Source organism: Apodemus sylvaticus, chromosome 3 (genome assembly GCF_947179515.1).
Source record: "Apodemus sylvaticus chromosome 3, mApoSyl1.1, whole genome shotgun sequence".
Taxonomy (NCBI): domain Eukaryota; kingdom Metazoa; phylum Chordata; class Mammalia; order Rodentia; family Muridae; genus Apodemus; species Apodemus sylvaticus.
This window is the reverse complement of record NC_067474.1, coordinates 138,595,852-138,622,584: the sequence shown is the minus strand read 5'-3', so window position 1 is coordinate 138,622,584 and position 26,733 is coordinate 138,595,852. Positions and strand designations below refer to the sequence as shown.

Here is a 26,733-nt window from a genome sequence, read left to right as displayed (position 1 = left end):
TTGTTGTTATAAGGCATATGATTAGCTAACTGAAAATTTCTGGACTGAGGATACAGCTCAGTGACAGAGCACTTGTTAGCCTGGACCAGGCCAGGGCTCTAATCCCCGGTTACTTCCCACCCAAAGTACGTGGGAGCAATTAGTATACTAGTAAATGTGGGAGTTCAGAGAGAGCTGACTTTGGGAACACTCTTAATATTCATCAGTAAGAGGTGAATTCAAGTCGGGCGGTTGTGGCGCATGCCTTTAATCCTAGCACTTGGGAGGTAGAGACAGGCAGATATCTGAGTTCGAGGCCAGCCTGGTCTACAGAGTGAGTTCCAGGACAGCCATGGCTACACGGAGAAACCCTGTCTCAACAAACAAACAAACAAACAAAAAGAGGTAAGTTCAATAAACGACAGCAACACAATACCAGACTGTATAACAGCATCTTACGTTACATGCATGAATGTTTGGATGTTGGCCCATGCATGTGCCTGAGGAGGCCAGAGGTCTAGCTCAGGTGTCTTCCTCTGCTGTTCTCCATCTTGGTTTTTGCCAGACAGGGTCTCACTTTGACCCTGACGCTTACCAATCCGCAAAGAGACGTGTGCCAGCCTGTATAAGTTTATGTGAGCACCGGGCATCCAATCTCAGGCCCTCATGCTCGAGGGGAACTTTACCAGCTGAGCCATCTCCCAATCTCTGTAGCTGTTTTGAACATTTTAAGAAAGATATAGATTTATATAGAATGAATTCCGAGGTACAGGGGCTAAAAACAGATATAAAACTGTCACTATACTCTCTAAACAAAGAGGGGAAAAAAAAACCCATCATTTGTTTCCTATGCCAGCCATCTGCTGCCACGGGAGGAAAGACACCCTTAAGCACAGTGATTTAAATAATTTTTCTGCTTCCATGTGCCAGCCAGGAATCCGAGCGCAGCTCCACTGACATCATGGTCAGACCACCATCTAGGGCTGTGGACCCATCTGAAGGCTCAGCCGGCTTAGGGAGGATGTTTCCAAACTCCCTCACACTGTTGCCCAGCACAGAGCTCTCAGGCATCTCTCCACAAGGTGGCCTCATAGCATCTCAGCTAACTCTCCCTGAGAGGGGCATACAAGGAAGAGCAAGAGGTGGTGTCCAAGATAAAAGCAGTGTCCTTTTATTAGATGGTTTATTTTTATTTCATGTGCATCGGTGTTGTGCAGCATATGTCTGTGTGAGGGCAATGGATCTTCAAGAGCTGGAGCTACAGATGGTTGTGAGCCATTGTGTGGGTACTGGGAATTGAACCTGGGTCCTCTAGAGGAGCAGACAGTGCTCTTAGCTGCAGTGTTCTTTATAACCTACTTCTAGAAGTAACTTTCACTGTCCTAATAATCTGAAGCTAAACTACAAAGCGGCCCACATCAAAGGGTGGCAAAGAGTGGACAGGGGCAGGAACATTAGAAGTGGCTTCACCAGGGACCACCTCAGAGAATACCCACTACACAAAGGCATCAGAGGCGGTCTGCAATGAGGGAAACTGGGCAGAGGGGGGAGTTTTCACTGAATTTTACACTTCAGGTGATGTGTACCTTATTCAATAAGTAAATTACATTTATTTTAGATCTCAAATCTAAAATAATAATCAAGAAGATAGCATTTTAGGGACTAGAGAGAGGGCTTAGTAATTAGAAGCCCTTGCTGTTCTTGCAGGGGACCCAATCAGTCCCCAGCACCCACATGGCAGGCAGCTTATAAGCATCCCTAACCCTAGTTCCAGGGGATCCAATCCCCTCCTCTGGCCTCCACAGGCATCAGGCACTTAAAATTCATTCTGTGCAAAAACAAAAGGATAGCATTTTTAATAGAAAAGCTAAGAGTGAAGAAAACCAAAACAATTCTACTTTAATAAGTTATTAATAAACACCATACATACCTGTTTCAAGGAGACTTAGCTTTATTATGCAAACATGAAATATTTACAACTATATTTATTAATGCAGGTACACTCTGAAAGACGCACCTTAGTGATTCTGCTGTATGACAAAAACCCACAGGGTGTATTTCAGCAACAATACCTAGGAAGTCACTAGCAATACTGCGTAGATAGAATGAGGTCCTTCAATGGCTAAAGTGTTATATAGCACACAACTACACACACACACACACACACACACACACACACACAAACACACACACAAGTTCCTATCTATAGCACAAAATACACGTGTGTATGTGTGTGTGTGTGTGTGTGCAAATGCACATGGAGGCCAGAGATAGATGTCCAAGTGTCTAGTTCTATTGTTCTATACTCCCCTTTTTTTAGACAAAATCTTTCTCTCTCTCTCTCTCTCTTTTGTGGTTTTTCAAGACAGGGTTTTTCTGTGTAGTCCTGGCTGTCCTGGAACTCACTCTGTAGACCAGGCTGGCCTCAAACTCTGAATCAGAATCCACCTGTCTCTGCCTCCCAAGTGCTAGGATTAAAGGCGTGCGCCACCACTGCCCGGCATAAAGATCTCTCCATTAACCTAAAGCTCACTCACTGTCCAGCAAGCCCCAGAGTCTGTCTTGCTCCCCAGAACTAAGGCCACAGTGCATGTCACTGCACCTGGCCTTAGTATGAGTGCCAAGGACACTCAGGTCCCTGTGCCTGTTCAGCAGGCACTTTACTGAAAGCCATCTCCCCCAGCCCCTCACCCCCAATAAAACTGTTAAGTAAAAACTCCAGATTCTACACAGTCTGGGCCAAGCTGCCCTCACAGACAATTTTGTCATCCCATCCTATGAACTCTACACAGTTGTCATCCAGAATTTTATTAAGGTGCGAGGCTCTGGGAGTAATTGTAACCCACGGCACCGGTACACAACGGCAAACCCCATCAAGTGGGTACACAACGGCAAACCCCATCAAGTGGGTACACAACGGCAAACCCCATCAAGTGGGTACACAACGGCAAACCCCATCAAGTGGGTACACAACGGCAAACCCCATCAAGTGGGTACACAACGGCAAACCCCATAAAGTGGTCCCCACGCAGTCAGCACTTCTCTCCCTCAGCGTTCTTGACCTCTCTCTACTCATCCTGCTACTTTATAATATAAATCTGATTCAGAATCAGATTCTTTACAATCCCAAGAGCAGAGAACAAGGGGGAGTGGAGGGGGTATTTATCCCGGAGGGCACAGGCAGGACTGCCTCTGGATAGAAATGAGACAGACGTGGCCCACAGGAAAATGGCAGTTTACAAAAGCAAAGGGCAAATACTGGGTTAGGATGAGGTGTTTAGTTTAATTGAACAGGTTAATTAGGTGAGCCAAAGGGGGCTTCTGATTGCTGGACTTCAATACTTTGATAGTTGGCCCCTGGTGGTCAGCCTTGGAAAGGAGGAAGTGACCAAATAAGGGAACAGACCTTGGATGCTGGCTTTAGGAATATGACCTAATGGTCTTAGCAAGGCAGAGGGGGTGGGGAAAGGGGCAAGGTCTACTGGAGCTGAGTTTGCCAGGCTGGCTGGCTACAGCCCCTTCTACAAGTCTCAGTTTTAGTAAGATATTGGTCATTTACATGCACATCTGAGTTTTAGAAACACTAATTTAAAACTGCCTGGCCTAGGGCTGCAGAGATAGCTCACAGGTTGAGAGCACCAGCTGCTCTTATAAAAACTCCACACTCACTTCCCAGCACCTCCATGGTGGCTGCTACTTAATTCCAGTTTCAGGGGATCTGATGCCCTCTTCTGGCCTTAGTTGGCACCAGGCACACACATGGTGTACAGACATATGCAGGCAAAACACTCATACATGTTTTTAAAAAAAATCCTGCCGAATTATAATACCTCCAGTGGCTTTCTTTCATCTGTATACCCAGGGCTCAGCAGAAGACTCAATACTAATGGTGGGCATGGTGGCACACACCTCTACCTCTGGCATTTGAGAGGCTGAGGAAGATCATTAGGTGCTGTGGCAATCCCAGAACTGGGAGATGGAGGGAGGATTCCCTAGCTCACTGGCCAGCCAAGATAGTCTACTGATAAGCTCAAAGCCAATGAGACCAGCCTAAAGGAGGAGGACGGCATTCGTCAGGATGACATCTGAAGTCACACACACATTACACAAGCATGCACGCATATACACAAACATGCATAAAAAGAAAAAATATATTTACTAAATGTCATACAGTCTATATAGTACAGCTTTATTGACTTATTTACAGATGTCCCACTATCCACAAAATTAGAAAGAATGAGTTTGTATCAATGTTTTTGTTTTAAAATTGGTGAAGAACAGAAAAGGGATACAGATCAAAATATTAGGTGGGTTTCGCATTATGCCTTTCTGTATTTAATTTTTTTTAATTGAAAAAAAATGCAGTAAGAAAGCAAAGCCACTTTCTTTTAAAAGTATGCATCCTTAGCTGAGCTGGGTGGTGGTGGTGGCACAAGCCTTTGATCATAGTACTCAGGAGGCAGAGGCAGGTGGATCTTTGAGATCAGCCTGGTCTACAGAATGAGTTCCAGGACAGCCAGGGCTACAGAGAAACCCTGTCTTGGAAACTCAAAAGCTACAATAAACCCATTCTCCGCATTAAGCCCTGTACACGGCAGCCTTGACTTGTCCAAGCCTACGGGAAGCTGGGACCCCGGGTTCAGTGGCTGCTGCACAGAAAGCAAGGCCTACCAACTCAAGGCTGCTTCTCGGTTTCCTTCCTGTTGCTGCGTGTGACGGCTAATCTTGGCTGTCAACTTGACATCTGAATCGACTGAGACTCAAGCAGCTGGGCATGCCTGTGAGGGAATTTCTTGACTGGATCATTTGGGGTAGGAAGACCCACCCTAAATCTGGATCATCTGAGATGGGAAGATTCACCCAAATCTGGGCCACATCTTGCGGTGGCAGCTCGTCATCCGGAAGAAAGCCTTTGCTCTAGGCATGTCTGCCCTCACTCTTGCCACCAATACCTCTCCATTCATTCATTCATTCATTCATTCATTCTATCATTAGTCCTGCTCCTTTAGAGAACCCTAAAACATGACAAAACCTACTGGAGATGCAACTGGAGGGAGAAAGGGCTTAGAAGGCTTATAATTTGAAGTTAGAATCCATTACTCCAGGAGTCACGGTGGCAGGAGCCTGAGGCAGCTCATTACAGCACATTCCCCACCAAAGGCAATGGCTTAGTGCGTGCCTGCTAGGGCTCTGCCTGCTCTGTCTCCCTTGTCATGGTTCCAGCCCCTGGGACGTTGCCACCCACGTTCAGGATCGGTCTTCTCACCTCAGTTAAGAAAATCTCGCAAGCATGTCTGCAAGCCAACCAAGTCTACAACATTCCTCACGGAGACTCCCTTCCCAGGTGGCCTTGCATGTGTCAAGTAGAATACACAAACCAACCATCGCAGCCGGCATTTCCTCCCCTGGCCAGTGACCCCAAACTCAGACGACCATGGCCAATGAAAGGTCCCTTAGCCCTGTCATGACTATTTCTCCATCACGTCTTCTTTTTCGAGACAGTCTCAGTATATGGCCTTGGTTGGCCTGGAGCTATGAAGACCAAGATGATCTCAAAATCACAGAGATCCACCTTTCTTTGCCTCCCTAGTCCTGGGTGGGATATCTAACTCCCCACCCCATCAGTGGCTTTAAACAGCAACAGGGGACCTTCCTCACCTACAAGGCATTCAGAACGGCTCATGCTGCACCATCGCCCCCTGGTGGCTGACTTTGGAAATGGACATTGGCTTGATAATGAGCTTTCATGAAGGGGTAAACATTTTAAATGTTCCCTTTCCTTCAGTCCCTCCCTTTCAGGGGGGTTTCCAGGGGATTGGCTTTGCCTCCCCCCCTTCCCCCCCACACTGCTTCTGCCCTGGACTCCCAGACCCACTCCTATCTTTAAGCCATTAAAGACTTAAATATGACATACACAGAATCAGGACCTGAGCCAACCAGAGAATATGGTTCAGACGGCAGTAGCAGCCACACAACTTTGCCTTCTGCCTTTTCCTGCCTTGGTGGACACTTTTTATCAGCACTGCCTTTCCTGTCTTCTCGATCTCTATCTGCTTCTCAGAGCCACAGGTGCAGCAGCCGTGGACCCTTGTCATGGCCTAGCATGGAGAAGTCCTAGGGATCTCTAGCGTAGGCACTGGTGTTTCAGTTAGTCAGGCAGCAATGCTGACCCTCACTTAGAAATAGCCAGGGTAGCAATGGCAGCCTTCAACTGCGGTGCTCCAGATCTCCAGACACTGCACGACCTCCTGGCTCCTCCAGGAAGAAGGAGACACTCACCAGGATATCTAGAACAGGAAACAAGGTACAAGGCATCAGGTTAATCAAGGCCCCAAAGCACAGCAGGGATGGGTCTTAACACCCCCAAAAAGGCCAGCCACAGGGACAGAAGGCAGCACGGACGGACGGACAGACACCAGTACCTGACACAGAGCTTTGGCACTCATCTTCTGAAATTTGGTCCCAGGCCTTGGGCAGTGCTTGGATGCCGGCCAAGTCTCCCCAGTGGATAGAGGAGAGGAGGTACTTTCTCTTCAGGTACCTTCGCAGATGTTAAGGGTTGCTCAGAAAGAAAAGGAACTTACTTAAACCGAGATGTCTGTGTCACTAGGTCAAGCGCTCTTATGGGACTACTGTTGAACATGGTCCATCTAAGCCATGTGATTAAAAACAAAGGCGGGGCAGTAGAGCTGACCAGTGCCTTTCGGTGCCTAGCCGGTGGCAGCGTTTAGTGGTATTGGTGTTAGCGGCTGCCACCAGCACACATAGTACCACTACTGCAGTTATAACAGAAAACGGAAGTGAGGGAAGGGTGTCATTACATTTCCAGATTAGGCAACAATCTCTTCTGCCAACTTGTCTGGATTTAGAAGCACCATGGAAACAGGATACAGGTTGTGTCTGTGATGGTGTCTCTGGAAAGGTGTAACTGAAGTGGGAAGATCCCTCTGAATGTGGATGGTGTCGGTCCACAGGCTGGGGTCCCAGAATGAGGAGTGGACGGAGTGCCAGCAGTCAGCATTCCCTGCACTCCTGTCTCTGTGCTTCCCTCCATGATGGACATGTCCCTCAGCTATGACCTGAAACCAATCTGTTCTGCTTCATGTCCTATACTTGATCACAACATGAAAACCAGGAACGCAGTGGGTGCCGCTGGTCCCTGTTCAGTTGAAACTTGAACTTGTAGTTTACTAAGTGAGCGAGCTGGAGGCAGTGAGCGAGACTGAGGCTCCCGCCTAGGAGCACCGACAAAGGGGGCAAACCAGGCTCAGATGGCAGTCGCGGATAAGCCTGGAGAAAAGGCCAGACCTGCGGCCATTTCCTGCTCTCGGGCTTGCTCCCACCGTGCCGATGCTCTTCAGAGCACGGACGGCACTGGTAAGCATAGGTCTTGACCACACGGTTCTGCTTAAAGCTTCTGAGAACTTCATTTTCAGAGTAACACCCAAAACCTTCAAGATCCTTGTCAAAAGCCAAGGCCCTCTGTCACTCTCCTTACCCCCTGCCCTCACCCCACTGGCCTCGTGGCCAGTTCCCACATGCGCCTGGCGAGCGGTCCCCAGGCCGTCCACTCCATGTTCATTCTACCCGGACCACCCTCCTTCCCCCTTTCAAACTGTGCTCAAGTGCTGTGAGCATCACTGTCTCAGGATGTCACTGCCTCATGGGTTCCTGCTTTGACCACACTATCTTAGACACAGCCCCGCCTTCCCCCTCACCTGCCCCACCTGATTTAACGCTCACCACGTCTGACACCATACACTGCGCTTTTTAATGTCTGCCTTTTAGCACTTAGAGTAGTGCCTAGCAGATAAACAGGAAGGAATGACTATTTAAAAAAGACAAATGCAAGAAAAATCTAAGTTTGAGCACAGAGAACTGCAGCAAATCGTACAGCCTGCTGCCCCTGTGAAATCTGAAGCTGCCTCTAGGGGCAGTTCTGGGCAGTCAGGATGCCCTGGAAGGATATGAGTGTCGATAAAGTCTGTCGATGTCTTGCAGCCACTCCAACATGTCAGCCACAGAAGGGCTCACAACCGAGGGGCGGAGGATGGTCTCAATGTCGAGCACCGACGCGTGCTGCTCATAGGCCTGAAACACCTGCTCCACGTGGCTGCTGACAGTGTTACGAACCTTGAGCAGGGTGGCTCTGTGGGAAAAGTAGGGTGTTAGGCAGAATCCCCAAAAAAGATAGGGGGTAAAGCTTCTCAAACCACTACTGCCATTTTGAAGTTTTGTTTCAGAGGGCACTCAAACCCTTAGACATGTTAGGGAAGTGGTCTACCACTGAGCTACAGCCGTTTTAATTTAGCATGTGGGAAGGCATGCACACGCCAGAGCATACGTGTAGAGATAGGAGGACTACACTGTGGCATCCGCTATGTCCCTCCACCTTTCCATGGACCTGTGGATTGAACCCAGGTCATCGGGCTTGCACAGTAAGCGCCTTTACCCAATGAGCTATCTTAACTTCCCTTGTCTGGCCAGTTCTTCAGTGGCAATGTGGGCTCAATGTGCACAGACTGCTGAGAAAGTGAGTTATTTCCCCTGTGCATAAAGGCTCCATTGCTTACTGTATCTCCCAAGAACAGCAAACACACAATCAGTGAATGAATTGTCACTGGAACAATAAATATGATGATATGTATAAAGTGCCTTTTATTATTCTGGTGCTGACTCTAAGGAATCCATTGCTAAAACAAAAGTTGCAACTTCCCAATGGACAAGGAATCCCCTGGCCCAGAACTCTAGTTCTAAATACCCTACTGTGGCTTATGCTGTAAAAACAGGAAACAATGGAAAATCTTCAAGTATGTACTGCTTATAGACTCTAAGATTAAAAACAAACAGAAAACAGAGTATCTGTGTAACACTTGTGTTGTTGCTGTTTTGCAAACTAGTTAGTTACACATATATCCATCCACTTGTGCATAGACCAAGTGGTGCTGAAAACAGAGTATCTGTGTATCACCTGTGTTGTTGCTGTTTTGCAAACTAGTTAGTTACACATGTATCCATCCACTTGTGCATAGACCAAGTGGTGCTGGGAGCCCGGCTTAAGAGGCAGGCAGCACGCTTCAGATTCCTGGCTCTGTGATCAAGACAATCAGTTTGATTTTCCATTTTCTTGCTTCCAAATGCATGAACAGGGATAAGCCAGAGGTGTACAAGGTACCGTCCACACCGTCCTTACTCCTGGCTCTTCCTGACTTACAGGATACCAAGGACCGCTACAGAAGAGGACTGCGCTCTTCTCCGCTCTTCTTTTCTGCTTTTATAATTTCTTCCATTTATTTAATTGGTTTGGGGTTATTTTTATTTATTTGTTTGTTGAATTACTTATTTATTTTGAGACTGGGTTTGTCTGTGTAGCCCTGGTTGTCTTAGAACTCACTATGTAGACCAGACTGCCTTGAACTCAGAGACATGCCTGTCTCTGCCTTCTTAGTGCTGAGATTAAACACCTGGCTTGGTTTGGGCTTTCTTTTAAGACATGGTTTTACAATGTAGTCCAGACTGGCCTCAAACTTACAGACATTCAACCTTAACCCAGGCAGGATTGCTCCTGCCTTGCCTTTGTCAATTTTTGCAGGACCACCCCAACTGGGATGCCATGCTGCATTAAGATCTGTTCATCAACAAATGGGGGACATGGAACATCTTACAGCCTCTCAGCTAGCTTGTCCAGGACAATGTCACCAGCCTCCAGCTGCTTGCGCCGCAACCGCTCCTGTAAGTCTGGAAAGGGGCGAAGGGCCGGCACGTCCTCAAACCGCAGCCTCTGTCCAGCTTGCAGCTGCTCGGCCAGGTTACTGAGAGAGGACAGGAGGGGCGAGCAGTCCTGCAGGGTGCTCTGCCACAGTTCCTGCTGTTCCTCCACCACAGGGAAGCACTTCTTCAGGGCCTCCTGCACAGCCAGCAGAGGCTGGTCATGAGCCATTTTCTAGGAAGAAAAAGTAAAACAAAAGAGAATCAGGGTACCAAAAGTGGAGAACCTGCATCAAGGGTGAGTCATTTACGACCTCTTAAGACCAGCTGTTGTCTTCAAATAGTCCCCAGGCAATCTTGAAAGGTAGGGAGGCTTCGGGGGACGCGAAAAAGAATCCCTCATCCTGGAAGTAGGTTGATCTCTTTGGCCAACAATGAAGTAAGAATTGCAGCAGTACATTTACCAACTGCTTAAGGTCTTTCCTCCCCAGCTGTAAGCCTTCCATGTTCTAGAAATCTCACCAGAAATCCCATTTACAAAGAAAGGACGCACACTACTCCATTTATAACCGTAGGAGTTCCTGATTTCCCTTTATTAGATTAGGATATCCTCAAAGAGTCTTGAAAGCCACCTCACTTACTTCCCTTATCAAACAACTTCTGGTTTGAAGGGAGTAACAAGGGTTTTTAGAAACTCTTTTGAGATGTAACCTGAAAGCCACCAAAATAAGCATGCATAGCAAATGTAACATGACTTTAATTCCAGCACTCGGGAGACAGAGCCAGGTGGATCTTTGGGTTTGAGGCCAGCCTGGTCTCAAGAAATTTGGGGGGGGGGGGGGAAGAAAAGAAAATCAACTGCTGATCTCCCTGGCGAATCTGTCTAACTTTCTGAGATTCTTTGAGCAGCATGCAAGTGTCTTTTATGCCTAGGTGCCTCTCTCTTAATTCTTGTGCGTAAGCCTGTATTTAAAACAGCTTTAGGCTGGGAGTTGTCGAATGCGCCTTTCATTCTAGCACTGGGAAGACAGAAATAGGCAGATCTCTGTGAGTTCGAGGCCAACCTAGTCTACACAGAGACCACCAGGCTAGCTAGCGTTATGTGGTGAGCTCCTGTATCAAATGTGTTCATGTAACTCTGCTTCAGAAATCGGCTAGTGCTGAATTATTTTCAGCGTCTGAGCCATCAACTGAACTTAAGTCCCTAAAAGGATAGGAGAACTCTCACATTGCTGAAGGTGGCAGTGAAGCTGTGTCTCTTGTCACCGCTGACACTCAATAATAAAGATTCTGAAGGTCCACTTACCAGTTCTCTGCAGAAGGTCCGCTGCTTCAGGTCTTCCGAAGTGGTTTCTTCACCACGGGGCAATCAGCTTTAGATTGCGAGTCTCCGGGGTCTATTCCCGGACCTGTGCTTCTGGAGTCTGAGTCTTGTCTCCTCTCTTTAAGATTACCAGTCCCGTTCCTAAATCATCAGGAAAACGTAAATCCTGGGTTGGCAACGCTAAGTACATCAAAAACTACACTGCGCCTGGCACTGTCTGCACATCCACAAGAGCGAACTCACCACTCTAGTTCTAGTTAGCGCGACTCTGGAGTCGCGAAAAGATGGCGTGTCCGCAATGATTTCTGGGCATTGAAGTCCTTTATGAGGATTGGCTGTCGGAGGGAGAAGAAGCTTTATTGTGATTGGGCGTTGTGAACCGTCCTAAGACGGCGATTTGCTATTGGCTAGGCTGTGTGAGTTTGAATTGGGTGGCGGTTATCCGAGGAGCCGCCCGTCCCTTAGCTGGATCCGTGAGGTTTCCTGCGTCTGTGTTTTGGGACCTGCAGGTACGTTTCCGCAGAGTTCTGGATACCTAGACACCAACGACTGAACTTTTCGCTGCTCCCCAGCCGCACACGCCCCCTTTCCTTGTTTCAGTTGCTAAGCCGGCAGTCGCTCGACGTACCCTGGCGCCATGGCTCCCAAGAAACGCAGCAGCCGCGGTACCAAAACCAACACGCTGCGGAGCCGGAAGCTCGCCTCCTTCCTGAAGGACTTCGACCGCGAGGGTAAGGGGTGGATTCGCGTGGTCGTGAATTTTGGGTGGGTTGGGACGCGGGTGCGACTGCTTCGTACACCTGACGCGGAATACGTCCGCCTTCACTTCTTTGCAGTGCAAGTTCGAATGAAGCAAATTGAGTCCGACAGACAGACCTTCCTCAAGGAGGTGGACAATTTCTACAACATCGAGATCCTTCGGCTCCCCAAGGCGCTGCAAGAGATGAATTGGCTTGACTACTTCGGTAAGAGCTGCTAGCGAGCCGGGCGGTGGCGGCGCACGCCTGTAATCCCAGCACTGTGGGAGGCAGAGGCAGGCGGATTTCTGAATTCGAGGCCAGCCTGGTATACAGAGTGAGTTCCAGGACAGCCAGGGCTACACAGAGAAACCGGTCTGGGGGGCGGGGGGGGGGGCGGGGAAGAGCTGCTAGCGTTTTCCCGTGGCCGACCAGTGCTTATCTTGAAAGTTTTCTATAGGGACTCATTCGGATGGCCCCTTCTTAATGTCTAAAATAACCACCGGTGGGAAATTGCCATCTATCATAACTTATAAACGAATGATAGGCCCGTAGGAAAGAAGCGGGCATGAATTACCCTTCAGATGAGCGCTATTATGACAGTGCATCTCACTTTCACTGTTGAAAGCTTTAGAAGAGATGTACCAGATAGCATGATGGAGGTCTGAGGGAGGAGGGGGAAAGAGACAGAGAGAGAGAGAGAGGGAGGGAGACAGACAGAGACAGAGACACAGAGAGAGAGATCTCAAATCTATAGTACAAAGTGAGCTTCTGATTCTGGAAGGCTTTCAGGGCTTGGGGGAGGCTGTCCCACACTGACATGGCCTAGCCTACCTGCCAACAGGCAAAGATGCAGTCACTCGGGCAGGACTGTAAAAGTTATCCTGCAGCTTCACAGAGGAGGAAGAGAATTGCAAGTCCAGGACACATCATGTTGTCTCAGCATCTCTGTGTCCACGGGGAGAGTTGCGGGAGGGCACATCCATATTTTGGGGACCCTACTGCTCAGTCCCATCTGAAACTGCCATCCAGCCTTTGGGTAGGCAAACCATGCCCTTAACGGGCCAGGTAACATAGCTTAGAATACTGGCCTGGGCTGTGGTGACACATACTTTTAATCCCAGCACTTGGGAGGCACAGGCAGTCAGATTTCTGAGTTCGAGGCCAGCCTGGTCTACAGAGTGAGTTCCAGGACAGCCAGGGCTACACAGAGAAACCCTGTCTCGAAAAACCAAAAAAAAAAAAGAAAAGAAAAGAAAAAAAAGCTGGAACTGGATTTCTGTAATAGTTCCAAAATAGCCATGATGAGTTTGATTTCTGGGCACACTGAAATGTCAATTTCACATAATTTCATACATTGGGGAAATACTTGTGCAAACACAGCATTCTAAAATGAATGAATAAATTAAGAATAAAATTATTTGGTTTTGTCAGAGCTCATTTTGAACAGGATCCTCAAACAGCTCTGTCGTATGGAAAATGCCAACTTAAATGAGCACATCACTTATGAACTGCAAAGATAGGAGTAGTTCTCTGACCAGAGAAAAATCCCAACCCATTTCCTACCACTTCTGAGGAAACATGGAGGCTCCTTTCTCTTCCAACTGCTTTCTCTGCCTTCCTCATCACTAATGTCTACCAGTGCGTCTCTTTCTTCCTAGGTGGAAGTGTATGTTTTGCTCACAAGATTCTTCTGTCATGCCTTATTAATCCATCTGTTGATTTATTTCTACAAAGTTAAGTGTCAGTCACTATGTTAGGTACTAAAGATGTACCTAGAAAAGCAGACATTGTCCCTGCCCCTAGAAACTTACAGGGTAGCGGAGAAAGACCACTTAAAAATCCATATAGAATTTAGAAATATAAGTACTACAAAAAAAAAAAATGGGAGTAGTAGCCAGTCCGTATGAATTAAATAAGCATTAATAGGATAAGCCAGTTTTGTTTCTGAGACAGGCTCTCTTTGTAGCCCTGGCTATTCTGGAACTCTTAGGTAAATCAAGGTGGCCTTGAACACACTTGAGATCCACCTGCTTCTATCTCCAAAGTTCTAGGATTAAAGGCATGTGCCACTGTGCTGGCAAATAGCCCAGTTTTAGAATGATAAGATTAGGGCCCAGAGAGACCCATTACTCACTTTCTCATAATGTGTGGAGGCAGAGTCTGTTTGCTCCCTGGGCATTCTCCCTGTAAGGCCTAAGATCTTAACTGTGTACCCAGGATTCCATGAGGACTCTTTTGTCTTTTTTTTTAATTTTTTTTTTTTTTGGTTATTTTTTTGTTGTTGTTTTGTTTTTGTCTTTTTCATTTTTGAGACAGGCTTTCTCCGAGTAGCCCCAGCCGTCCTGGAACTAATTCTATAGACCAGGCTTGTTGATTTAACAAAATCTCAATAGTTTGATTTTTACCTATGAAGACTTGGGAGCCAAATGCTGGGGTGAAAGTCTGCTAGCTCAGAGAACGCACCCAGCTGACCTCCCTCCTCAGCTGATGTCCTAGAAGGCCTAGATGCCTCTCCCAGCCATCTCAAGAAACCTCCTTCAAATTGAATGCCCCTCCTTTCTACTTCCTGTATGTCTCTGTCCACCCTCCTGACTTGTTCTTGCTTTCTATGTTTTTTTCTTAATAATCCTATGCTCACTTCCTGTCAGCTGGTTGCTTGCTCTACCTCTTGACCTATGGCCGACTTTATTTAATCTTGTTTACAGTACTCAAGCAAAAAGCTCTTGGATTAAAGGTGTGTGTTAACCCTGAGCCACACCACAACTAGAAACAGGTTTTTCCAGTAAATAACATAGTGCTGGGGTTCACAGATATTCTGTACCACAGGCTGGCGTCAGACTCTTGGATCTGCCTGCCTCTGCCTCCTAAGTGCTAGGGTTAAAGGCGTGTGCCATCACCGACAGGCCCCTGAAGATTTGTAATGAGGCGCTCACCTAAGCTTTTGTTCTATATCTTTTTGCCAGGACCAAGGGATATTATCTCGAATTCAGTTCAGGCAGGACTAGACACCTAAGTAGCTTTAGTAGCTTTTGAATAATTTGATGTACTTTGTATATAAGTATTTACGGTTTGAAGTAGTCTATTATAGAAGTATTAACAGTTTTAATGTGGTATTATAAGCTGAGTTTTAAAGAATGAATAGAAGTTTTTAGGGTACAGAGAAGTGTACTGAGCAGAAGAAATGCTTAGTGTCCAAGCTCTGAGTCTGAGGATAGCCTGAGGATAGCCTGAGGAAACAACAGGAACTCTGAGGACAGAGATGGTAGAATCACTAGCTACGACTGGGAGGGTCACACTGAAGAAAGATCTAAAGACAGTGCTAGAGGAAAGGCTTGGATGCTCCCTTTGAGAAAGATAATTGATAGTGCTAAGAAGGCAGTAATCATCCACACCTGAGAGTAATGAAATATGTTCTTTTTAAGCCCTAGGAGGAAACAAGCAGGCCCTGGAAGAGGCAGCCACAGTAAGTGAACCATCTTGGTTTTGAGTTGGTTAGTTTGTAAGTTTAATTCTGTCACAAAAAAAGAAAAGAAATACAGCTACTGGGTGTATACTGTAGAAAGGGTTTTGTCAGGGGATATTATCTGTGTCAACTGAAAAAATTATATGTGTATCAAGTTACTGCATACATGAAGTCAAAATAGATCTCAGTCCAGAAAAGGAGTTCGCTGTGTGACAGTCCCTTTCCTTCTGTGAGTTCCTCCTCTGGGCTTGCAATGAACTATGGGTCAGAAATGTTCAGAAAAAAATAGAGTGTATCTACACTAAATATTTACTTACCTATTCTCTAAGCTCTACAACTGAGCAACTATTTACACAGCAGTTACCTCCGTTAAGTGCTCTGGCTTGCTGGGCGGTGGTGGGTGCACGCCCTTAATCCCAGCATTTGGGAGGCAGAAGCAGGCAGATTTCTGAGTTCGAGGCCAGCCTGGTCTACAGATTGAGTTCCAGGACAACCGGAGCTATGTAGAGAAACCCTGTCCCAAAAAAAAAACAAAACAAAACAAAAAAAAAGTGTTCTGAGTTGTTTAGAGAAATTTTTAAATAAGCTATAACACATTTTAAGTTCTATGCAAATGCCTTTCCATTTTCTTTACCCCTTGATTTCCTGAGTCAGCCTCACACAGTGGCCTAGAACTCACGATCTTCCTGCCTCTTCCGTGGGTACCAAAGAGCAAATGGGTGTGTGTCCATCCCGAAGGCTTTGTCTACATTCTTGCCCATGTGTTCTACATCACCTCCCCTTTTTAAGGATTTATTTATTTAATGTGTATGCCTGTTTTGCCTGTATGTATGTATAGCACATGAATGCCTGGTTATGGAGGTCAGAAGAAGGTGTTGGATACCTTGAACTGGAATTACAGAATTGTGAGCCACCATGTAGTTCTTGGGAATTGAACTTAGGTCCTTTATAAGAACAACTAGTGCTTTCAACCAAAGTTGTCTGTCCAGTCCCTCCTCCCGGCCCGCTCATAAGACTACAGAAATGAGACCATCTTGTGTTAGAATATTTGGCCTCTTGTCCTTTGCAGCTCCATGGTTACGGTAGTGAGAGTCCTTTGCTAGTCACAGCAAACATCTGTTAGCCTTGCCTGGGTTTGTGTTAATGAAGAAACCTACGGAAAGTCCTCCGACATACTGGATGATGGGGTCCTGTTTGCCAGGGAACTCATTGCCAGGGAACTCAGCTATCTCCTCAGAGGACTGGAGCTCAGAGCACACCCTCCTATGGAAGAAAGGCCTAAGCTGATCACCAGTGGCCAGCAGTGAGCCATGCCTCTGTTCCTCCATACACCCTTAAACAAACAGGGTTTGAGAGTCAGCGGGTGGGGTGGAGTGCACAGCAGAAGGGCATGGGGGTTCTGTGGCCTCTCCCCAACACTTTGGTAGGGAAGTTTGTGTGTTTCCTTCTCCCTCTGAAGGATGAATAATGTTAATCTATGAAGTAAATTGGAAATGGTCAGATTAGCTTATAAACATAAAATATAGATGATCACCAGAGGGTAGGGAAAGAAACTTGAAGGTCTTATAAATAGGGGCTTAAGACCCTTGGAGGGAAAGAGGTAACAGCAAATTATGGGAGGTGAGAAAAGATCCCAAGGAGAGCAGAGGTTATCCTGTTTACACAAGCAGTCTCCTAGGCTCTCCATCTAGCCTCTGGCTAGGCCGGTGTTAGCATTGCAGTTCGCCTGGGCAGGTCTTCTTAGGCAGCTGGGACCTCTGCTGGCAAGGCTCTGCCCACCTCTGCTGTTTGCTTCTGCGGAGAATGTGGAGAGGATTTCACCAAAGAAGAGCTGAGAGGTAGCCTAGGTCCACCCATAGAGGTGTGTAATGCTGAGTAACCGGCTGGAAAGGTGCCAGAGAAGTGTATTTGGGAAGGGATGTTTTATTCTCCCACAATCTCTTCCTCTATGCCCTTTGTAGTAATAGTAATTTTTATCATAAACTGCCAAATGTAGGACTGGCAAAATGGCTCAGGAGTTAGATACTCCAACTGGCAACTTGGGTTAAATACCTGGAGCCCAGATGGTAGAAGGAGAGAATGATTGATCACAGTTGTCCTCTGAGCACATGAGGGCTGAGACACGTGCTCGTACACACAGGTACATGAAGTAGAGTATTTCTCGGGGTTGAGAGAGCAGCTCTAGTCTCACACAGCAGTGGGAACCCTATTTGTAGCCAGTGGATCAGAACAGAAGGTAGTGTAACAAGGCTGCTGTTGGGTGGGTAGTGGGTGGGATCACAGGATCTGATAGTATTCTTAGATGAATAGTATTAGAGTTGAATTAATGGTGTTTATCCTAGGATCCTGGCTTGGTTTGGGGAAAAGCTCACACTTATGATCACAGACATGGTTCATGCAGAATATCATAGGAAAGGGTAGATTTGTCATTCCTAAACCATCACAGGGACTTAGTTCCATTTTGACACCTTCCTTGTGGTCTTTTACCCTAAACTTGCAAGGGAAGTAGAGAACCTTAGAGCTTAAGTTCTTTTAAATGCATTAAGTTGTGACCCAGCCTAGGAGACTGGGTAATGTAGAGACTGGCTTTATCATGCCTACTGCTGAAGTGATACTGATCCTTCCTAGAGACTCAGCACACCATAACCCTTTCTGTATTCTCTCCTAGCATCACTCCCAAAACTGAAGGCAGCAAAGAGAGAGGCAAAAATGAAGGCTTTATTTGTTCAGGCAGTAACCACATCTGTGATGCCAGCAGCCATGTTGCCAGTTGCCGCCACTTTGGACAGAAAAAGCTTGGCCTTGCAGAAAGTTGTATTGGACAGAGTGAGGAACTAGTCTGTCATTGACTTTCACAGAGTCCCTTGGCATGATAAAATTGTATATAAATGGTGTGTACACACACTTGTCTATTTTCGTGGGGAAAAAAGTTGATCATAGTTTGTATGAGTTCACCAAAATTGGAGTCTTTGGTTGAAAGGATACAGTGACTTAAGGGTTTGTAGTCTCACTGAGTAGCAGGTATCCATCAGCTTCAGAAGTTAAAAGATAGTTAGAGGCCGGTCTTGGGTTAGGGAGAGGTCAAGCGTTGGGGTGTGTGTGCTGCATTAGAAGGGTGGGGCAGGCGAGGCGGACCAGGGCAGGTGAAGTATCTTAGTCCACACTCCTGGTCCTTGCAGTGACTTTCAGGATTCAGTTCACTCATCTCCCTGCAGAGACCCAGATTTAATGTTTCAAAACATTTGAGATGAGTCACACTCATAGCTAATATGTCTCTCATTTTAAATATATACAGACACACAGAACTGCAAATAAGCCTTGTGATGCAGTGTGGGAGGTCCAACACTACCACACCAAATGGAAAGAATTCCAATTTTAGCTTTGACCTGAAGCCCAGGGAAGGAATGATACTTTGGCCCCAAAGCTCTGACCTAGGTTATTGGGGCTCCCAAGACCACTGTGTAGCCAGGCTTTCCTTGAGCACATTGATCCTCCTGCCTCAGCCTTGCAAATGGTGGAGTTTCGGGTGGAGTGATTCCCTAGGAAGATTCACAAGCCTCAGCCTATAGTTATACACATGATGATGACACTTATCCCAAAAATACAAAACAGAATGAGCAAGGTACAATAGGACATATTCCATGTAGTTCAGAGGAAGTCGAGCAGCTGGGCATGGTGGTGTATCCCATTAATTCAAGCATTTGGGAAGCAGTGGTAACTGGATTTCTGGAGATTGGGGCCAGCCTGGTCTACATAGTGAATTCTAGGAAAGCCAGGGATACATAGAGTGGCCCTGTCTTAACAAAACCAGAGGAAGCCAGGCATAAGCTTCCAGGAATCTCCCTCCAGTGAAGTCACAGGACAAGCTTAATTCAATGTACCTGAGCTGTCTTAGCACACAAGCTCCTTCAAGACTCCGTATAGATTTTCCTGAGTCTTAGGCACTTGGGCATCCTCTGCCTAACAGAGAAAAGCAGGTGTTAGTAGTATGTAAACTGTATTTATTTGCATGAAATTTAAGCACAGAGAGCTATTCTAGGCAGGAATGAGGAGTCCTGGGATCCTTGGTCTCAGTAGACAGCCAAGACCCAACCTTGCAGTCAGGCCTTAACTGTTAACTCTTACACTGCCAGTGGCCTGCCACCAGCAGTGAGCTCGAGGCCTGATATCATTACTACAGATGGCACAAAGTTGACGGCAGTGTCCACCTTCCTTCTTATCAGCATGGTAGACATTAGTCTGTTTGCGAATGGTTTGTTGCTAAGCATAAACATCCTCAGAGGAATCTCCTGACCACTGTCTCCTGTCTACCCATCCTCCTGTGTCAAGTCATGTTTCACGTGTCCCATGAAGAAGGGACTGACCACGAACCCAGTCTCCTCTTGGTCGAGTACAAAGACCCTGTCTCAAATAGCTAATATGCAAAGAAAATGGAAAAAGGGTTTCGCATTCTGCAAAGTGTGTGTGTATACACATATACACACATACATGTGTACACATGCATGCATGCATACATACATACATACATACATAAATAGGTACGTACATAGACATAGCCAAATCCATAAACCCCCTTCTAAAAAAGTGAAGTAATTAATCATGGTTTGCCTCTGAGGAATGACAGAAGAGACAAGGAAACAGAACAAGGAAAAAACATAGCAGAAGTAAGTTATTAGCGAGGTCTTTGGTCTTGAGTTGTGTGGTAAGTTTCTAATTTGTACCTTAATGTACTGTTTCTTACGCATGCTGGACTAAGCCTACTACTTTCTGGCTGTTTGTCACAGGCTGATCAAGACATCAGAGAAATAAACAATTTAACAGCTGAAGCTATTCAGACACCTTTGAAATCTGTTAAAAGTGAGTAATTTTCCCTTTTCTTTCTTTCTTTTTTTTTTTTTGTTTTTTGGGTTTTTTTTTGGTATAATGTTGTTCGTATATGTTTATGGTGTTTGTGAGAGCACAGATAAGTGTGAGTGTGTATGGAGGCAGAGGCTGCTGCCCTTGGCTGTTAGCCACTCTCCACTTTATTGGCAGTCTCTTGCTGACCTCAGAGCTTGCCTCTAGGTCCAGTCTAGTTAACTGACCTGCCGTGCCTGCTGTGCCGCCATCCAGCGCAGGCTGGGCTGTAGACAGCCCTTCCCTGGTTCTGCGTGCCGCGCTCCATTCCTGCACTATCACTCAGGTGTTTAGATAATCCACCTTCTCTTTAAGTTCCATAAATTTTGCTTACCTGACAGAGAAACCCTGTCTCGGAAAAAAAACAAATCCAAAAAACCTGTTTCTTATAGAGCGAAAGGTAATCGAGGTGGATGAATCGATAAAGGAAGAAGAAGAAGATGAAGGAGAAAGAGGAGGAAGAAAAAGAAAGAGCCAGAAGAATCTTCGATCTGCAAAAGTAAGTAGGGAGTCAGCTTCTGTTAAGAATAAGTGCTAACAGGAGGTATGCAGATACGTGCGGGATGAGGCTGAAGAGATGGTTTGGCAGGTAGCGCATGGGCTTTTCTTGCAAGGATCCAGGTTCATTTCCTAGTGCCCACATGCTGGCTCACAACTGTGTATAGCTCCAGTTCCAAGATTTCTGACATCTTCTAGCCTCTAGAGTCCCCAGGGGCACAAGGCTACCACATACATAACTGAAAACAAAACACCGGCGTGCATAAAGCAATTTTTTTTTCAGTGTGGAATCCAGTGCTGTGCTGGCAGAGCTCACAGACCGAGAAGACTGCACTCTGTCAGACAGCACAAGTCACTGTCGTCCAAGTGGGAAGAGGAGGAAGCGAGAACCGTTAGGACACACACAGCCAGGCCTTTCAGCCAGCTTCGTTAGTTAAATAAGAAGGGGACGGGAGCTTGGGACAGGAGAGGAAAATCTTTCTGAGGAATAGGAAGAGGTTTGGTTTGGCTGGGATAGAAGCTGTGAGAGAAATGGAGGACAGTAGAGACCAGATAATGGACGGCCCAGTGGCCCAAGCTCAACTTTGCACTCTGCCAGCCCCGCACTGGTAAGAGCCATCGATATTTCAAAACTATTCATAGTAAATGGAAGAGGTCAAGGAACCCAGCTAGGATAACCTAAAGTTTAATGCCTTAAAAAGAAAGTAGGGATGATTTTTGGGTGAGTTCTCTGAAGAAAGTCTGCTCGGTTGATCTAAGAAAGGAGAAAGCAGAGATAATAAATGCTTTCTGGCCCAGGCAGCTGCTGTCTGGTGGCCCTAGGAGCCTGGAGGTAGAGTGGCCGTTAAGGTGCTGGAGGAGTGCCTGCAGCTGGCTGTCCTGCTGTCCCGCCGGGAACTCAGCGGGGTGGAGAGAGGAGAGAGATTCTGACGCCTGGGTCTTATACATTCATGTGGGCACTAGAGGAGAGATGGGAAGGAGTTCCTGCCGAAAACCCACACAGGAAGACAACCAGAGAGAGAGAGAGATGGCAGGGTCGGGGAGAGGCACAGGAGAGGAACAGGGTTCTTGTCAGACATTCCTAGATCAGGTGAGGACTGCAGAGGATTCCTGCATGGGCCACCTGGGATGTCCTGGGTCACCCTGTAGTGGTACCTTAAGGAACATAGTGAGAACAAGCCACCCTGACTGGCTCCAAATTCAGTGAGAGCGCCTGTCTGGAGCAAGGTGGAGAGCACTGGAGAAAAGCACCCAGCATCTGTCCCTGGCCTCCACTTGGGTCTGAGTGCACACACGTGCATACTCACAAGAGTGCCTTTAATCTTGGCCCGCATCCTCTCTCAGAGTCCTCAGGTTCTACATATTTTAATCACTAAATTCTCTACAGTGGCTCCCGTGTGCTTGGGTAGGTTTTTAAGGCAGTCTCACTGTGTAGCCCAGGCTGGCCTTAAACTCACTGTCCCCTGCCTCAGCCACCTGGCGCCGTTGTGCTCAGCCGTGACGAGCCTTCTTATGTTGAGTTTTATTTTTCCTTTCAAAAGCTGGTTCTTTTTCTCCTCCATTTTTTATCTTTCTTTTCTGCTTTGCCAGGCTTTTAGTGACTTCAGGTTTGTGGTTTTAGGTCAAAAGATGCCTTCCACCCAAGAAGCGAACCCAGTCCATACAGGGAAGAGGCAGAAGCAAAAGGTCAGTGGTCATCCAGGGTGGGTGTGTTGTTTGCTTTTAGTGGAGAATCCCCTTCTGTGTGGCCGGGATAGAGGCAGCTGGAGCCACCTGCTATGGGCACTAGGGACTGAATTTGGGTCCTCTGGAAAAGCAGGAAGTGCTCTTAATCATAGAGCCCCCTTTCCAGCCCTATAATTTCTTGAAATGCCTCTCCTGGCCCTGCTAAGGTAGGAATCTCCATGGGATCAAATGGATCTCGGGGACTCCACAGGAACCCTTTGTGAGGAAGGGGGCCAACCCAGGGACTTGTGGCTGTATGTCTCTGAAGGAGAGTGGGCCATATCAGGGCATTGACTGCAGTCATCAGCCAGCTGCCAGAGAGTGGGAGGGAGCCTCTCAGGTCCGCAGACTCTTCCCCCTGGCTGCCACAGACTGCGGGGTCCAGCCTGTCTGCTCCTCACTGCGGTGGGCCCCTAGGGAAGTTGTCTACTACGATGGACATCTGCAGCCAGCCTACCTCCCAGGCAGCTCGGAGGCTGCCCAATGTGATAGGTGCAGGACACCATCTCACATGACCTCTATAGCTACTGTCATCCTTGAACCTGTGACTTGAAACCCCTCATGGCTGGCTGTCTCTTACCTGCAGGTTAAGCCATAACTTTGTGACGCCAGCTATGAGCAGGCTGGAGCCGTCTCTGGTGAAACCAACCCCAGGCATGACACCTAGGTTTGATTCCCAGTGAGTACCGAGAACAACAGTTGAATTGGGTGGAGCCTGGTCGGGAACAGCATCAGTAGTTCAGCTGATGCTCTTGAGTTTTGGTGTAAGGCCCCTGCCCTGCCCCTGCCCCGCCCCTGTTTTCAGTTTCCATACCTGAGGAGCCTAGGCCTGTGGTGACTGGGGCCTTTAGCCTTCTCTAATTCTGGTCAGATGGCATTTAAATATGAATAATTGCTTACTTCTGTACCTTTGGAAGGAAGACCTGAGGCCACCATAACAAGACAGTTTACTGCAGAGGTTAACACCTGCCCCGGGGGCTGGTTGATCAGGTCGGAAACCTGTGCAATCTTTAAGGAGGAGTGGTAGCTTGGTCCCCGCTGGTAATCCCAGCCTTCCAGAGTTGGGGGCAGGAAGATCAGTTCAAGGTCATCCTTGGCTATACAGCCAGTTTAAAGCCAACCTGGCTACAGGAGACCCTTCTCAGAGAAAAGAGATGAGAATGGTGTGTGTCCATGTTGCTCCCCTCCACGGGAAGAATAAGGAATTAAGACCTGCCTTTAGTTCCTGCTCCACTGTTTCTAGAGACAGCTAGGGGACGCCATTTTGTAAGAAATGTGTAATTGTACTGTCCTGAGAAGGGTGGTCTGGGAGTCAGTGTGATATAGTCTGGGAATCAGCCACCTTTGATCTGGAGAGTTCCTCGGGACAGGAGCACAGGAAACCCGTGTGTGGTGTGGTTCTGTGGACTGGTGGGCGGTGGGCACTGTGCAGAGCTTTGACCTTCGGTTTGCTCGGGTACAAGTTGGTTTCTGCTGGATGCGTGTTTGATGAGAGCAGCCTCCTTTCTCCAGCTGTGTTTAGTCATTCCAGCTTGAAAAATTTTTCCCTAAATTTAGAATTTGCCTTCTTAGAAGTGTGTGGCTTGAGAACTAGTTCTCGAGATGAGGTGGGGTTGGAAGGGTTGTGAAGGCCTCGCTACTCAGTCTGCCCAGCCATCCTTACAGAGTTCTCCACCCTTTAGGGTTTTCAAAACTCCAGGTCTACGCTCTCCAGCATCCAAAGAGCAGGTTTACAACATCTCCATCAATGGCAGCCCTCTCACGCACAGCAAAGAGATCTCCCTCAGTGTGCCCATAGGTGGCGGTGCGGTAAGTGGTGCCCTGGAGAGCCAGGCCACAGTGTTCTGCCCCGTGAAACCTCTCATTTCCCTGAGTTGTCTACCAACACCTGCTTCAGAGACTCCGAAGCGTCCCTCAGAGGGCGGGTTCCCGCAGCGGGTTCCCGCACACCCAGGCTCGAGGCCCATCTGCCCTTCACTGCCTTTTGCTGTCCTTATGCAGCATCCGGTCTGTGGTGTGCGCAGTGACGGGCACTAGAGGAGGGAGTGCGGAGGAAGGCTAGCTGGGGCGTGCCAGTGGAGCTCCCCCTCGGCAGTCTTCGCAGATCCCAAAACAAGCTGGCCTGGCTTCTTGGTGCTTTGGAGAGCAGGATACCAGTTCGGCCTGCATGAGAGGAGGGGACTGTGTGCTATTGTGGTTGTGAGCCAGTGGCCTACTGACAGCAGTGTGGTGTCTCTCAGGTCTAACATCCACCTACACTGTCATTTCTCCATCCCCGCTGATTTCTGTCACTAAATGCAGAATATTAAGGAGACCCTGGGTCCACTGGCTGATGGGTGTTGTGATCTGAAAGAGTGCACCGCTCACGCTCTCTCCTCCCACCTAGAGCCTGCGCTTACTGGCCAGCGAACTGCAGAGGGTTGACATTGCTCAGCTGAATCCAGAGGCCCTGGGAAGCATTAAGAAGCTCTCGGTGAGTCCCAGCTTCGTCCCCACAGGGAGGAGGTTGCCCTTGACACTGGCCTTTGTGGGGCACTGAGGAGCACAGCACAGCTTTCTTCACTGTTCCATTTGCTGTCTCAGTTTAACTTCTCAAGAGGAACAGCCCGCAGCTGTGCTTGGGTGTGGGCGGGAGCCTGGGCTACAGGCATGGCTGCTGGAAGCCCCCCCTGTGTGCGTCAGTGAGGGGGCCACAGGACAGAACAAGTCTAGAGCTGGCATCCTAAATATGTACTAAGGTCTCACAGACATCAGGTGAGAGTCATCCTGCAGTACCTGTGTACCTCACTGTCTCATTTAAGAGATGAGTCTCCACCTACTCGCTGGTTAGATTACATTACAAATAAAAAAGCAGGAGAGTCGCTCAGATCCAAGCTTGGGGAGCTGGAGAGACAGCCCAGTGTGGAAGAGCACTTGCTCCTGCACAAAACTCAGGGTTGGCTTCTAGCACACCCAACAGTTCATCCGTAACTCCAGTTCCAGGGGATCCAGTGTGTCTGTCTTCTGGCCTCCATAGACACTAGACACCCCCACATGCACAAAATAAAAATAACCAGCTCTTTAAAACCAATCCTGTGCTTGAGTAGACTTGAACTGACTGGCATAGTGTGCCAGGCACATCTTGAATGACCTCTCTCCTTGTTTTAGAGCCGCCTTGCCCAGATCTGCCGCAGCATACCGACGGGCCGATGAGAAGACAGCAGGGCACACAGGTGGCAGCAGGGACGATGGTGGCAGACCACTGAGATCTGTCCTTCTGTGGGCTGCTCCACCTGCCAGTACCTGCAAGGGTGCTTTGTTTTTCTCTGACGGCTGTGGCGTCGTGCTGCACACTTCTGGTTTGTGAGAATTTAGACGGGGAACACAGGGCTAGTCAGGGTCTTTGTGTGCTTGGTGCGGAGTGACTGAGAACTGTCTATGGCTCAAGGTCCCACGGGGCTAAACACTGCTGAGAGCCTTGTCCTAGAGGGCAAGTGTAACCTTCGCCCTGGGCCCCGGCGGGCTGTGAAGTCAGCAGTAGGGTATGTGCTTGCAGGGCCAGGCACTCAGCTCCCCCTGTAAGGTTCTGTTATTTCTGTCCTCGGTGAGTGGACATGTTTCAAGTTGGTTTTCCTTTCCTGAAGCTTTTATACACGTCACTTCCCACCTCAGCTGATCTGTCCTCCTGAAAGCTTGCTGTTTTCAATAAATCTTAGTTTGCTCTAGTTTTTAAATCTGTCCTCGGTCATCTGCATCCACTCTGGTTGTTTAGGAGCTGCAGTTACATGGGCATGCCCGGGCAGCTGCCCTCTCAGAAGTGTGGAGACATTTCCTGTGGGCAAAATCTCCTCTCCAAAGGGGACCCCAAGATCCAGTGCTGTGGTAACTCAGGCCAGTGTGTTCCCCGCACTTTGTCCCAGGAGCTGAGGAGGATGAACTGAAGAACTGAAGTGTGGAACATGGTCTAGCAGGCAGGACACCCACCCACCCATCATGCTTCCCGCTGGCTTCCCAGTTCTGGAGCTAAGGGAGGTCTCTCTCCCTCCTGCTTTCCACACTGACCTTACCTTCCGACCGCTCAAGCCCCCTTCCATTCAGCTGCCTTGTAGTGCGGGAGCATCCGTGTGCTCACTGGGTGGCCTCCCTCCTGTGGTGGCCCTAGAGGTCAGTCTCTAGCTCACATCTATGCTCCTAAGATCCAAGGTAGCCACCTGTGTCCTGAACACTCTTAGAGCAGCTCCCACACACATCTGTAACCCAACCAGTCCTTTCCTGTCCCCAGCTCCACAAAAGTTGTAGGTGCCACTTCCTCCAGCACCCTGACTTGACTGGTTTTGTGAAGCAACCTCGTGACACCTAGTGTGTCCCATGTGCCCCTGGCCCTGGTCCACTCATGTCCTGTCTCTGCTGGACTTGGCATT

General features: G+C 47.9%; 2 protein-coding genes across 2 annotated transcripts; one reads left to right on the top strand and one right to left on the bottom strand.

The window, feature by feature from the left end:
• Positions 1–1,912: 1,912 nt before the first annotated feature.
• Positions 1,913–11,294, bottom strand: C3H1orf109 (chromosome 3 C1orf109 homolog). The gene is made up of 5 exons (XM_052177312.1): positions 10,994–11,294; positions 9,645–9,922; positions 7,959–8,128; positions 6,402–6,530; positions 1,913–6,266 (listed from the first exon to the last, which is right to left on the bottom strand). The coding sequence occupies exons 2-5, from the start codon at positions 9,917–9,919 to the stop codon at positions 6,187–6,189; spliced, it is 654 nt and encodes a 217-aa protein (XP_052033272.1). The 5' UTR covers positions 9,920–9,922; positions 10,994–11,294; the 3' UTR covers positions 1,913–6,186.
• A 140-nt stretch (positions 11,295–11,434) lies between these two features.
• Cdca8 (cell division cycle associated 8) lies at positions 11,435–26,046 on the top strand. The gene is made up of 11 exons (XM_052177311.1): positions 11,435–11,520; positions 11,612–11,742; positions 11,848–11,976; positions 15,174–15,214; positions 19,999–20,071; positions 20,503–20,609; positions 22,230–22,294; positions 22,920–23,012; positions 24,016–24,142; positions 24,720–24,806; positions 25,481–26,046. The coding sequence occupies exons 2-11, from the start codon at positions 11,649–11,651 to the stop codon at positions 25,523–25,525; spliced, it is 861 nt and encodes a 286-aa protein (XP_052033271.1). The 5' UTR covers positions 11,435–11,520; positions 11,612–11,648; the 3' UTR covers positions 25,526–26,046.
• The last annotated feature ends 687 nt before the right edge of the window (positions 26,047–26,733 follow it).